Below are 15,475 nucleotides of genomic sequence, written 5' to 3'. Positions count from 1 at the left end.
TGCATGGACCATTTTTGAAAATTCTTGTAGATACATTGAACTTGGTCCATTTTTTTAGGCATCCATGGTATTTCAAAACAATGTGCCACACATGGATGGTTTTGATCCTTGTTTTGCAATACCATTTGATGGTTTTAAGTATTCCCATGGTTTTTAAAACCATGTGCCCACATGTAAGGTCTAGATCAAAGCACATTTTTCGACGAACGATCTTAACGGTACTTGAATTCCTATAAATACCCAAACCCATTTAACTCCCAAAGCACACTTGAATCTGATTTTTGCTCTCTAAGTTGAAGTTTATGCTTCATACCTGAGAGTAAATCGGATCAAGAGCTTGCGGGGACCTTTTGTAAGTATTCCTTCGTTCTTTTCGTTCATTTCTATCGTTAAAGTCAAACTGTGTTTGACTTTCTGCTTTGACCAGTTTATGGTCAACGCGAAGTTCGTTTGAACTTCATAACGTGAGCGTAATCACGATGGTTATAGTCCCTAGTGACTATACCTACTGATTACCACGTTATCTAGGCTCAGTGACGAGTCGTAGTTTCGGCCAAAATGCGTTTTCTCGCGTATTTTATAACCAAACTACTCTAGGATATCAAAACCGTTTGTTTTGATATCAAAACTTGTTTTCTAACTTAACTAAACATGTTTCGACATGTTTAGCTCGTCACTTGTTAGTTTAGTGCTTGTGTAGAGTCGTAAGTCAAGCGGACTAAACACCCGCTTAGACTTTCGAACACGACCCGTTTGGTCGATCATTAGGATCCGACCAAACATGTTTAGTGACCATAGTAGCATAGGGAATAACCTTTCGAGGTTATACCTTATGGTCACTTAGGTTTAATTAGTCGCATGATAGGTAGTTATATGCCTTTGGTAAATTACCAAAATACCCTTTTCATACATAATTGGTAATTAAGCATATGTAACCTAAACTTTTGACACGTAACTAATTATGTAACATAATTAAACATGTATGGGCATATAATACTTGTCATAGGACTAGTTAGACGTCTCGAACGCGCTTTTGCGTGCACGACGCGTTAAAGTAGCGTAAGCTACCTTAATGGGTCGCGATGGGTCGAAAGCACTTAGGTTAGGTTCCGATTTAGGATGTAGGCTTTGTTAAACCATATCACATGAGTTCCAACACTCATTTGGTTTACAAGACCTCATTCTGTCCGATCTTCCGATTTAGGCGTCTATTGTTTGACTAGTGGTTCGATTACTAGGAGCTACTTGATTTCTCTGGTTTGCTCGAGTTTGTTGAAGTTCTATTTGATCGAGGATACTTTGCACTACATGTGAGTACATAGTTCCCCTATTTTACTGTTTTTAAATGTTTTGGGGTGATTCATATGTACGAAATGTTTTCAAAGTTTAAACGATGATTTCAAAAACGATTAAAACGATTTTAACTAAACTAAGAACGATTTCGATAAAGTGAACGAACTTGTTGGTTGTAGTTACATAACGAATGACATTCATTAGCATTGATCAAGCCGACCACTATTAGGTTATGGTACCATAGGATCTGACAAATCCCGTTACTTTACTACACCCATGGTTATGTGTGGGGGTTGTGGGTAGCGACTGAATCTGATGTTTGTTAACTTACCCTTTGGTGGTTTGTTAATACGAGAACGAGTTGAACGATGGACGAGTCACAAAGGTTTGAATGTTGTTAACGAGACGACCATATATAAGTTTTCACAATTAAAACGATGACGATTTAAACGATTTGGGAACGAGTAAACGATTTGAGAATGATTTGGAAACGATGTTAAACGATTTCGATAAATGATTGGTTTTTGGTTAAGTGTTTAGATAACGAGACGGGGGTAATGTGGTGAAAACATGGTAGATACGCCGTCGGTACTTCTTATATATAAGTGTTTTCATCATATTACATATCGTGGCGTTATTTAGTTCACTTGGGTAAACGATTTTGATACGATGTCACACAACGATGTTTTTCTAAGAGATATAAACTATACGAGTTTTTAACGAGTTTTTACAAGATGTTTTACAAGTTGGTTTCTAAAGCAAATGTTTTTGGGTTAAGAATCATGGCTACGAGGTTTTATAAACTATAACCCGCTTGATTTGAGTTGGTTAATTAAGTTGCAATATTATACTCTTTTCAAAACAAAGTTTTTAATAAAGTATTGCAACACTTAAACTAGCCATGAATTCGACACTCCTATAAAACCTATGTACTCGCCAGCATTTCTTTGTTGACTAAGTTTTTACATATGTTTCAGGTGTGGTTGAATGATGTGATTTTCTAGGATGCATGCGTCACATAGGATCTGGACGAGGCCTTAGTGACTTTAAAACTATGATAGTCGATATGAAACTTGTTGTTCTATGTATTAAAACTATGTAATGTTTAATTATATCAATAAAACGAAGCACTTTTTGTATCCATGGTTGTGAAACGATATCTTCTGTTACAACACTCCCCGACGTTTCCGCCACGGTTTGTTGTCCTACGTGGTCGGGGTGTGACATTACCAAAAACCCAAGAACTAGACAAATTGACACTCTATCTCCTCCCGGTCTCAAGAGTGGCAAAACACTAATTTCAAAGACTCACAAGGTTGCTTATAGGGTTATCTAAGACAAGAAACCTCTAGATTATACCACTAATACAAAGTCTATAGAAAATCACGTGTAACCCTAGATCTGAAACTACCAAAGTAACAAATGTAGAGAAAACGCAAAGCAACAATCAAGTAAACCGATTACTATAAGCATTCATACGCATTATCATCAACAACACAAAGATATTTTACCAAAACATTAAACCAAAAATTATATTATCCAAAACCGAAAGTTATAAGTCACAAAATATTCATCAATACGACCTAGGTAGCATAAAAGTTTAGCTACTCATGTTCAAAAACGAAACAAGCATAGATTCTAAGTTCAACATAACAAAAAACATGTCCAAACAATTTATCAAAACTAGGTTCAACATGAAAGCTATGAAGAAACTATAAAAATATACGTGTAAAATCGAACCCGTAGCGTCTCTAGCTTTAATCTTTGACCTCCTAGCTTTTTCTTTTTTCTTTCTTGCGTGCCTTCTGCCGTCAACTGTCCTGCTCTCCTTTTGTGCCTCTGATGTCTTCTGCCGTATGTTGTCTGTTCCTAATTGCCGCCAAGATCCCCCTCTATATAATTCGTTTAGCCGTAGGGTTTTTTTTCCTTTTTGCGATGTGTATATACAAGTTCAGCCATAACAATTTAACTCTGACTCAAATCCCTAAGTTTCTCGATTCTGGCCCATCATGCTCCATTGATGGCATCATTGTGTAATTATAATATTTCATTAAGGGCAAACTTGGTATTTTGTGTGTATAATAAAGCCTCACAATAAAGAGCAGCTACATTCATCGTTTTGCATTTATGATTCCTTCAAATTTTTTTTGATCACCTACGATGCATATAAACAAATATCAAATAAATTTCTTATCATGAAATTAATAGCATTCAACAATTCACTAAAGCACAATTATGACTTTGTTTTCATTAGAATTCTACCACACTTTTCTTTAAACCTCTAAAAATTCTATTATGAAACAAATAGGAGTGAAATTTAATAAAAATTTACTCTAAAGTTACTCAAAAGTGTAGGAAATATTATACAAAAATGTGTATATTTTAGAGCTTATCAAATATCCCTACACTTTACCTTTTGCTTGTCCCTAAGCAAAATCCCAAGCACCATGTCCAACTTAAACACTTAACAATAACGCAAGTCTCAAACAAATTATAACGCGAACTACGAAATCATCAAACACATCGGTTTCGCAAGGCTTACAACGTTCAAAATGCTGACAAATCATAATATTTAAATGAAAACGGGCCTACCTAATCAAGTTTTTCTTACCTTCAATCAATCAACTATGCAATGTCAATACCACTCACAATGTCACTCATCTCTCGGCTAATATATATATGAAATTTCAAGTGAACTCTCAAGACCGAACTATGCAACATACTATCATAAGCTTGTACGTCAATCAGATCTCCACCTAAATGTTAGAATTTAACACGGATCAAGAGGGCTTTATTGGGTAGGTAAGGGCTAAAGGTAGGGTTTTTTTTTTTTTTTTTTTTTTTTTTTTTTTTTTTTTTTTTTTAGGAATAAGTGGCTAAACACATAATCACATGATAAACCGGATAAGCACGAAACAAATACTAACATAATGGTCATTTTGACCCACAACTTTATTCTTTTTTTTTTCTGTTTCTTCTTCTTTCTTTTTTTTTTCTTTTTCTCGTTTTGTTTTTTCTTTTTCATTTTCAAGATAAAGATAACAATAACATAACATGATCCGGCTATCAAATTAACAATGGGTAACAAACGAATGGTTTCAGGCTCAAAGTGGTGTCTAAAGGTAATGGCGAAACGGGTCAAACACATAGGCTACACAAATAGGGTGATCCTAATGCCTCTATCACATCCATGCCAAATACTAACCGAAGGTCTCAAACTGTATCAAAACGCACAAGTTCTAAAGTGATGCAACAAGTCGGTAAACACACATGAAACGAAAATAGTGATCATATATATATATGAAACATATAAAGGCTCAAATCTCACTATCATGTGGAATATAAAGGCTACCGATATTGACAATGCACAACTAATTAACTCTCCGGCTCCATCCACTATCCTAGGCATCCCAAAACCTTTTACTCCCAAAAACCAATTCAGTCAACCTACTATCCCGCAACTTAAAGAAACATGCGCTCTCGACTCGTAAATTCGACAATTAAACCGCTTTTGACCGACGTTTTGAAAAGGTTTTTGTTTTCTATGCGCTAAAGGATCGGGACTCGCAACAAACTCACTCTTTTTTTTCGATTTTTTAAAAAAAAAAAATTTTGAATTTTTTTTTTTTTGGATTTTTCATTTTTTTTTTGGATTTTTTTTCGACTCAAATCTAGCTAAAAAGACGTAGTCTCCCATCCCCACACTTAAAATTACATTGTCCCCAATGTAGGATGAAAGACAACTAAAAATAAATAAGAAATAAAACCTAATATAATATACAAAAATAAAAAGATAACGAGTTGGAAAGGACTTAGCTGGTTAGGATAAAAATCAGTGCCAGCTGCGCGTGTCATCAATCCGAACCCGTACACGATTGTATAGCATTTCCGTCGCAATCGTATCCAAAACCAATATACTGGGGCTGCCCTTTACAATATAGTATAAGCTCGAAATCGCCGTCCGAATGGAGATTGAGTACGGACGGTATCCTCCAAACCTGCACAAACAAAACAAAGCAAACCCAAGCATAATATTGACTCTAAACAAAAACTGACTCAAGACTGACTCAATAATGAAATGAATATATATATATATACAAAACTCTACAACAAATATACCTACACCTCACGTGCTAACCTTTGGGGAATCAAACTGTCATCCCCTGTGTCTCGTCAGCTCCCTCGGATGGATCGAGATAAATCGTTTCGTCCTCTCGATGATCTAACGTCCCTCCAAAGTAGTGCTTAAGACGGTGACCGTTCACCTTCCAAGCACGTCCATCGTCCGCCTCGATCTCTACCGTCCCATACGGGAATACCTCTCTAATCACAAACGGACCGGACCATCGGGATTTTAACTTACCCGGGAATAACCTCAATCGCGAATTATAAAGCAAGACACGATCCCCACACTTAAACTCTTTCACCTTTTTCAAGTGGCGATCGTGTAATTGCTTTGTCTTCTCTTTGTAAGCCCATGATTTCTCATACGCTTCGTCACGTAACTCCTCCAACTCATGTATCTGGAGAAACCGTTTCTTACCTGCGACGTCCATATCAAGATTTACCTTTCGCAAGGCCCAATACGCCCGGTGCTCCAACTTAACCGGCAAATGACATGCTTTCCCATAAATCATCCTAAAGGGTGTGGTCCCAATAGGTGTCTTATATGCAGTGCGGAAAGCCCAGAGTGCGTCATCTAAATTGTCGGCCCAATCAATGCGACTCTGTCCGACAGTCTTCTCCAGGATAAGCTTAATGCCACGATTGGCATTCTCCACCTGTCCACTCGTCTGAGGGTGATAGGCAGTCGAGAGCCGATGGGTGACCCCATAGCGTTTCAACACCTTCTCCATCTGCGAGTTACAGAAATGGGTGCCACGATCACTAATGATGGCCTTAGGAGTGCCGAACCTAGCAAACAACTTTCTTAGAAACTTCACTACAACCCTAGCACTATTAGTGGCCAAAGCTTTCGCCTCTACCCACTTAGACACATAATCGATAGCTACAAGGATGTAACGACTCCCACGTGACATGGGGAAGGGTCCCACGAAATCGATGCCCCAGATATCAAAAATCTCAACCACCTGGATGGGGTTTTGGGGCATCTCATTCCGGGATGAGATGTTGCCGGCTCTCTGGCAAGCATCACAACTACGAACAAACTCGTGGGCGTCCCTAAAGATGGTGGGCCAATAAAACCCCGAATCAAACACTCGCTTAGCGGTATACGCTCCCCCAAAGTGGCCACCAGCGGGCCCCAAATGACAATGCTCAAGAATACTACGAGTCTCGGGTGTAGTCACACACCTCCTAACCATCTGATCCGCACCTATCCTAAACAAATAAGGATCCTCCCATATGTAGAATTTAAGGTCGGCAAAGAATTTCTTCTTCTGCTGGTATGGTATCTCGTGTGGAAGCTCTCCTGTGGACAGGTAGTTCGCAAAATCTGCGAACCAGGGATAGCCCTCCTCCTGGGCCCTCACATACATCAACATCTCATGGGGGAAGGAATCGCCTATTGTCCCCCCGCTAGACGGCTCACTCTCTGAATTCTCAAGCCTAGATAGGTGGTCAGCAGCCACGTTCTCTGCTCCCTTCTTATCCCTAATCTCTATGTCGAACTCCTGGAGCAAGAGAATCCACCTAATCAACCTGGGTTTCGCGTCCTTCTTCGCGAACAAGTACCTAAGTGCAGCGTGATCGGTAAAAATAATGGTCTTAGAAAGCACTAAGTAGGACCGAAACTTGTCACATACGAACACGACTGCTAACAACTCCTTCTCAGTCGTGGTGTAATTCTCCTGAGCATCGTTTAGGGTCTTGCTAGCATAATAGATGGGATGAAAATGCTTCTCCCTACGCTGCCCTAAGACGGCTCCAACAGCAGAATCACTAGCGTCACACATGACTTCAAACGGAAGGCTCCAATCGGGAGCCACAAGGATGGGAGCAGTAACAAGCCTCTCCTTCAACAACTCAAAGGCCCTAGTGCATTCGGCATCAAAAACAAATGGCCTGTCCTTCTCCAACAATTGGGTCATGGGTCTAGCTATCTTAGAGAAGTCACGAATAAAGCGGCGATAGAATCCTGCGTGACCTAAGAAGCTCCTAATAGATTTCACAGAAGTAGGCGGTGGGAGTTTAGAAATCGTATCAATCTTGGCCTGATCCACCTCAAGCCCCGCGTGTGAAATCTTGTGACCTAACACAATCCCCTCACGAACCATAAAATGACACTTCTCCCAATTAAGCATCAGGTTCGTCTCCTCACAACGAGCTAGCACTCGATCTAGATTACGCAGACACGAATCGAAGGAACTCCCAAAAACAGAAAAGTCGTCCATGAAAACCTCCATGGAGTCCTCGATAAGCTCGTGAAAGATGGCCACCATACAGCACTGAAAAGTAGCCGGAGCATTACATAGTCCAAACGGCATGCGTCGGTACGCAAAGGTGCCATAGGGGTATGTAAAGGTGGTTTTCTCCTGATCCTCCGGTGCGATGGGAATCTGGAAATAACCGGAAAACCCGTCAAGGAAGCAATAGAATTGCTGCCCCGACAGTCGCTCAAGCATCTGATCAATAAACGGCAAGGGAAAGTGATCCTTGCGGGTGGCATCATTGAGTCTGCGGTAGTCAATGCAGACTCTCCATCCGGTGACTGTCCTGGTGGGTATCAGTTCATTCTTCTCGTTCACCACCACAGTCATACCCCCTTCTTGGGAACTACCTGGACAGGGCTAACCCATGCAGAATCAGAGATCAGGTAAATCAGGCCGGCGTCGAGCAGCTTCAACACCTCCTTCTTCACCACATCTTGCATATTGGGATTCAGCCTCCTCTGCGGCTGTACCACCGGTCTATACTCCTCCTCCATAAGAATTTTGTGGGTGCAAAAGGAAGGGTTAATACCCTTGATATCTACTAACTTCCAGGAAATAGCATGCCTGTGCGCCCTCAAAACAACCATCAGTCTCTCCTTCTCCTCCTCCGTCAAACTCGATGAAATAATGACGGCAACTGAGATCCCTCGCTAAGGAATGCATACTCCAACTGAGATGGCAGTTCCTTCAGCTCTAGAGGCGGGGGTATCTCCCTTGATGGTTTCTCCTCAGGAGTCTTTCTCTCTAACACTTCAAACACCTCAGAAACCTTAGAACATTCGGATCCTATGGATGGCTCGCTGGATGGTAATGGTGAATCCTGCTCTAGGTCGAACTCGGTCAACTCAATGCCCTCGACATCTACCCCTAACATTTGGGTCTCTATAGACTCTCTACCGCAAACCTCACCAAGAAAGCTACCCACATGTGACATAAGAGTGTCTATAAAGTAAAGAGTGTCGTCATGCTGCGGCGTATGCTTCATCGAATGCTGGATGTCAAAGGTGACCGCATCATCGTCGACGCGGAGAGTGAGCTTACCATCAAGAACATCAATAACGGCTCGGGCAGTGGCAAGGAATGGACATCCTAAAATGAGCGGGACTCTAGAATCCTCGTCCATATCAAGAATGACAAAATCCACCGGAAAAACGAACTTGTCAACCTTGACAAGCATATTCACTATGATACCACTTGGAAACTTCACAGATCGATCTGCGAGCTGAAGACTCATGCGCGTAGGAGATGGCTCGCCTAGATTGAGCTTAGCGAAAATGGAGTAAGGCATGAGGTTAATGCTAGCTCCTAGGTCGGCCAGCGCATGGCTGACAGTAAGATCTCCGATCAGACACGGAATGGTGAAACTCCCTGGATCAGTCATCTTCTTAGGAAGCTTGTTCTGCACGACTGCAGAACACTCCTCACTAAGAGTGACACTAGACAACTCCTCTAGTTTCTTCTTGTTTGTGAGAAGATCCTTTAGGAACTTGGCGTACTTAGGCATTTTAGATAGAGCCTCAATGAAAGGAAGGTTCACATGGAGTTTTTTCAGCATCTCCAAGAACCGTGAATACTGCTCAGAATTGCTCTTAGCTAAAAGCCTACCAGGGTAAGGAGCTGTGGGTTTATAGACTCTAAGTGGCTCCTTCTCCTTCTTCTTCTCTCCCGAAGACTTGCTGGATTGTGTTGTACTTGCTGGGCGCAGCCTAGGGTGCACATCGCCAGCAGGAGTCTCCATCTCAATCTCCTCATCAACCGGTTCCTCGACCTCATCGACCGGCTTCTCTACTTCTACCCCTCTACCACTCCTAGTAGTCACTGCCTTTGCAGTAGCGTTTGGGTTAGTCTGGGTGCTACTAGGGAATGTACCTACTGGCCTCTCAGTCATCCTGTTGGCAATCTCTCCTACGGTCCTCTCTAAACTCTTTATGGTGGACCCCTGATTCCTAAACATGAGCTCAAACTCTTGATTTTTCTTGACCTGCTCCTGATGTCTAGCCTCACCCTGCATCACTATCGACTCTAGGAGTTTATTCGCCCTACTCTGACTCTCCTCATTCCTCTTCAAAAACTCGCTCAGCTCAGATTTAGACTCTCCACTGTTCTGTCCATCAGCAAGGGTCTGAAACAGACTCTGGCGAGGCTGGAATCCAGGGGGATTCCTGCCCTGCCAGTTCGAGGTTTGGCGTGACTGCCATCCAGAGTTGTAACCCTGGCCTCGTCCCTGGTTCTGGACAAAACTCAACTCCTCCTCAGATCCTACCGGGCAATCTACCGTCTCATGCCCACCTCTACACACCTCACACTTAGAGCTAATCTTAACCTGAATGTCCTTGACCATCTTTGTCAAGGATTCAACCTGGGCAGCTAAAGCTACGCTAGAATCTACCATATGAATACCCCTAGAGGCAGCAGTAACGCCCTCGAAGCCTGGCTCGGTATAAGTACTGGTGGCTAGATCCTTCATCATCTCAAGACACTCAGCAGCAGTCTTGGTCTTCATCATGTTGCCTCCTGCTGTGGAGTCAAGCAGTCTCTTAGTCGCTTCAGAAACTCCATTATAGAATTTCTCCACGACTCTCCACTCCTCAAGCCCATGGTGAGGGCACTTGTTCAGCAGCGCCTTAAACCTATCCCAAGTCTCGTAGAAAGACTCCCCTGGCTGCTCAGTGAATGCATAGATGAGATTTCTAAGACGAGCGGTTTTTGCAGGTGGGAAGTATTTCTGTAAGAATTTAGATTGAAGATCATTCCAAGTGGTGATTGCTCCCTGTGGGAGGGAGTCCAACCAGATAGCAGCCTGATCAGTGAGTGAGAATGGAAACTAACGAAGGTGAATGGCCTCCTCAGTAACGCCCGTAAGGCGGAAAGTACTACAGACCCTACCGAATCTAGTCAGATGAGCATGTGGGTCCTCATCTCGTAAACCATGGAACTGGACCGAATGGGTAATGATGTTGATCAAGGTGGGTGGGATGGTCCAGTTGTTCGCCTCTACAGCAGGAAGTGTGATGCTCGAGCGAACAGTGGTGGGAGCAACACTAATGTGATCAGCAACGGTCCTACGATCAGCCATAACTACAGAAAAGACAAGATCAGAACGAAGTACCTGTGGCTGGCGTAGACGACGATGGAACTCGCGTTCGGGTTCAGAGAATGGTGAATTATCAGGTGGTCCCGAGGAACGTGTGTGCATACACTGAAAAGCAAGTATAAAATGGTACGAATCACAAACAAGCTAGCTAAACAAGTAGGCACACAGAACTAGCAAGTATCCTAAGAAAGCAAACAACTATTTTTTTTTTGCTTTTTATTATTTTTTTATTTTTTTAACTAAGAAATAAAACAAACAACTAATCTAAGAAAGCAGTAAAATGGCTAAATCCCCGACTCGGGTCGTCCTCAAAAGCGCACTGTGTCCCCGGCAACGGCACCAAAAACTTGATGTGTGAAATATATATTAATTAAATTCAACAAGTTTTAAAAATTGGAAAAACCCGTAAACCACACACTACCGGCAAGTGTACCGGTCGTAAGTAGTAAAACAAGTAAGTCCGAGTATCGAACCGTGGACACAATCTAGCGACTCTTGATACTAAACCTCTATCGAGCCCTAGCCTAATAATTTGTTTGTTTGAAAGATTGGTTTTAACTAAATACTAAATAAGCAAATAAATAAACTCAGACAAAAAGAAAGCAGAAAACTTAGGAAACTGAAGGAAAACTCAAATGCTAGGAGAAAAACAGCTACCTAGGTCTAGAATCCTACCCGTAACTTACAACTCTCGGAATTGGATAATGGAATGGCTACCGGGTTCCTAAAAATACGACTAACTCAAGAAAATCCTATAAACTGCTAGATCACCTCCCGGTCTCACTAACACCTCTCGGACAATCCTAAAGTGGACGTGTAAATCACCGGTTACTAGATCAGATCACCTCCCGGTCTCACTTCACTAGGGAATGCTAAGGTACCCAAATGACTCGCTCACCTCCCGGTCTCGCTAATCACAACACACCCTAAAGTATGAAGGGGTAATCTAGGGTTGATGATAACAACTCAAATTTGCTAGGAACTAAGGAAATCAAGCTAGGTTCACCTCCCGGTCTCACCTTTACCCAAAACCCAAGAACTAGACAAATTGACACTCTATCTCCTTCCGGTCTCAAGAGTGGCAAAACACTAATTTCAAAGACTCACAAGGTTGCTTATAGGGTTATCTAAGACAAGAAACCTCTAGATTATACCACTAACACAAAGTCTATGGAAAATCACGTGTAACCCTAGATCTGAAACTACCAAAGTAACAAATGTAGAGAAAACGCAAAGCAACAATCAAGTAAACCGATTACTATAAGCATTCATACGCATTATCATCAACAACACAAAGATATTTTACCAAAACATTAAACCAAAAATTATATTATCCAAAACCGAAAGTTATAAGTCACAAAATATTCATCAATACGACCTAGGTAGCATAAAAGTTTAGCTACTCATGTTCAAAAACGAAACAAGCATAGATTCTAAGTTCAACATAACAAAAAACATGTTCACACAATTTATCAAAACTAGGTTCAACATGAAAGCTATGAAGAAGCTATAAAAATATGCGTGTAAAATCGAACCCGTAGCGTCTCTAGCTTTAATCTTTGACCTCCTAGCTTTTTCTTTTTTCTTTCTTGCGTGCCTTCTGCCGTCAACTGTCCTGCTCTCCTTTTGTGCCTCTGATGTCTTCTGCCGTATGTTGTCTGTTCCTAATTGCCGCCAAGATCCCCCTCTATATAATTCGTTTAGCCGTAGGGTTTTTTTCCTTTTTGCGATGTGTATATACAAGTTCAGCCATAACAATTTAACTTGGACTCAAATCCCTAAGTTTCTCGATTCTGGCCCATCATGCTCCATTGATGGCATCATTGTGTAATTATAATATTTCATTAAGGGCAAACTTGGTATTTTGTGTGTATAATAAAGCCTCACAATAAAGAGCAGCTACATTCATCGTTTTGCATTTATGATTCCTTCAAATTTTTTTTGATCACCTACGATGCATATAAACAAATATCAAATAAATTTCTTATCATGAAATTAATAGCATTCAACAATTCACTAAAGCACAATTATGACTTTGTTTTCATTAGAATTCTACCACACTTTTCTTTAAACCTCTAAAAATTCTATTATGAAACAAATAGGAGTGAAATTTAATAAAAATTTACTCTAAAGTTACTCAAAAGTGTAGGAAATATTATACAAAAATATGTATATTTTAGAGCTTATCACCTCGCGAGGAGTAACATGACCATAAGTCGGAACGACAGTACCGTGGGTGTTAATTGATATGACTTGGAAACAAATGTAATTGTGGAATCACCCTCAATACTGTACAATGGTTTTTATCGAAACTTGATTGAACTGGGATTCACTCACCAGTATTTCCCACTGACAAAATATTTTTAAACGTGTTTCAGGTAACAAAATAGGAAAGCCAAATAGAAGCCAGCTGAACAGCACTGAAGGCTTGGAAAAGTGGCAATAAAGTTACCTAAAATGTATAGGTGTTTTTATTAAATAAAAATAGGATTTATTCCTATGAAAAAGTGTGTACTGAAAACTTGGGTTTTATCATGTGTTTAATATTATGAAAGTGTGGTATTTTACTCTGATAAAATATTTCCTAACTACGGTCCTGATGTAAATTCCGCTGCCAAATTAGACAAATACAGGATACCACCGAAACTGGTCGCGGCCGCCCGTTCCTGTCTTTGTATAGGGGGACGGGGGTTGCGACAGAAGGTGATATCAAAGCTAAGCCACTGATTTAGCCACAGAAGTGTTCTGCTAATACCAAAATTCAAAGTGTTAGGAAATAAATTACGGAAATACGTGCATAATTGTATTTTCTTGTTATGTGTTATTTGACTATTTGTTAGTTTACAGTATGAGCGACCAAGGACCATCTGACGCGTACCGTCAATTGTCTGGTTCGCCTAGAAGCGAAGGTGCCTCTTCTCAGCCTGCCCTCTCAGGGTACTCTGCTGATACGGAAGAAGGAATATTCGTATTTAAGGCTCAATCTGAAGAGCCATTTCCTCAGAAAAAGAGGGGATGGTTCAGTAGGGGAGCACACGAGCGTAGAAAGCGTATGAAAAAGTTACAAGACCAGAGAGCACTAGCCGCAGCTAAAAGAGAAACCGATGCTTATGCCCAGGATATGCTTAATAGGGGTATAGCCAATATTCACATTTTAGCAACCACTGCAGTTGACCCAAACTTGGAGCAAATGTTAGCACCCCAACCCTAACCACAACCACCAATTCCTGACCAACCGATGGAGATAGATCCTCTAGATCCCTATTACGATAATGACGTATTACGATAATGACGTATTCATTAGGGAGATTCTAGAAAATCCTTACCCATACCAGGCCCCTACACCCCCTACCAGGAACCCGCACCCCAGATTTCAAACCCAGTCCTAGAACCTGCACCCCCAATGAGTGCAGAAAACGTACAAGAGCTTAGGACATTTGGTGAAGAAATCTTATAAAATAGTGAACGGATGCGACAGGTGGGAGATCGACTCGTTTGGAAGTACGACGAGCGCAATATCTATTTCTGGAAGAATCCATATCCTTAGAAGTGATGGTGGAGAAAGTTATAATAATCATATAATATAATAATATATGATATGTGTTGGTGCATACGTCTGTCGACTTCGTCTTGTATTGACTCTTGCATCGTTCATGGCACGAAGATCGAGAAAACAAGACAAAAAGTTAATTCCGCTTGAAGAGCTAATTCCTTGAAGGGGCATCAAGTAATTCCGTGCGGAATTAGTAATTCCGCTTGTAATGATGTAATTCCGTTTGAGATGTATTTTCGTTTGAGCATGTTCAAACGGAATTAGGTTGCCTATATATATGTGTAGTTCAGTTTCATTTGAAACGGAACTAGGAAGGGGCTTTCCGACGGCGAAGCTCTGTCGAAGTGTCTACAGGCTGTAAATTGTTATCTGATCAATAAACAAGACAGTTTAAGTGAATATCTTGCTGAATCACACACAATATGTCGGTTTCCGCCTTTCATATTATGTAGAACGCCTCTGATCGAATCGTTTCGGGTCCGTACACGATCCTACAAGTGGTATCAGAGCTCAGGAGGAGGAGTTCTACCGATTTCAGCTTGATTTCATCTTATTTTCTAACTTCTATACATTCTTTTCTCAATTAAACAAGTTTTGATAGTTAAAATGGCCTAAATTTTTCACATCATAAGCGTAATTGTGTTTTAATCAATCCTTGAAAGAATTGGACCTTAATTCGATCTAAAACTGATAAAATTGTAATTCCGTTTGAAAAGTTGAATCGAAATGATGACGTACGCATAATTCCGTTTGAAATTGTACACTAATTCCGCATGGAATTACATCGTTTTGTCTAGTTTCGTTTGAGATTGCATCTAATTCCGCCCGTAATTAGAATTCCGTTTGAGTTAGTTCGAACGAAATTACAATTTCGTTTCAAAGTGTGTAATTCCGTTTGAATTGGAGCCTAATTCCACGCGGAATTAAATTCCGTTTGGCAAGTACAAACGAAATTCCTAATTTCGTTTGAAGACCTTAATCTCGTTTGAATCTTAATTCCGTTTGAAGTTGATTGTGCAGGTAAATCTCGTTTGAAGGTAATTTCGCTTGGAAGTGATTTCGTTTGAAGGACATAATCTCGTTTGAAAGTGTCAGTTTGTGAAATTCTTTACCGAATCATGGAAGAAGAGTTCTACAACGCGT

At 40.8% G+C, this 15,475-nt stretch overlaps 1 protein-coding gene across 1 annotated transcript; it reads right to left on the bottom strand.

Annotated features, from left to right (window-relative positions):
* Window positions 1-8,295: 8,295 nt before the first annotated feature.
* LOC110898951 lies at window positions 8,296-10,761 on the bottom strand. Its single transcript, XM_022145808.1, has 2 exons — window positions 10,567-10,761; window positions 8,296-10,485 (listed from the first exon to the last, which is right to left on the bottom strand). Exons 1-2 carry the CDS (start codon window positions 10,759-10,761, stop codon window positions 8,296-8,298), a joined length of 2,385 nt encoding a protein of 794 aa, XP_022001500.1.
* Between the last annotated feature and the right edge of the window lie 4,714 nt (window positions 10,762-15,475).

This window comes from Helianthus annuus, chromosome 2, assembly GCF_002127325.2.
Source record: "Helianthus annuus cultivar XRQ/B chromosome 2, HanXRQr2.0-SUNRISE, whole genome shotgun sequence".
NCBI lineage: Eukaryota > Viridiplantae > Streptophyta > Magnoliopsida > Asterales > Asteraceae > Helianthus > Helianthus annuus.
The sequence above is the reverse complement of the archived record's forward strand: the minus strand, read 5'-3'. Positions and strand labels throughout refer to the sequence as shown.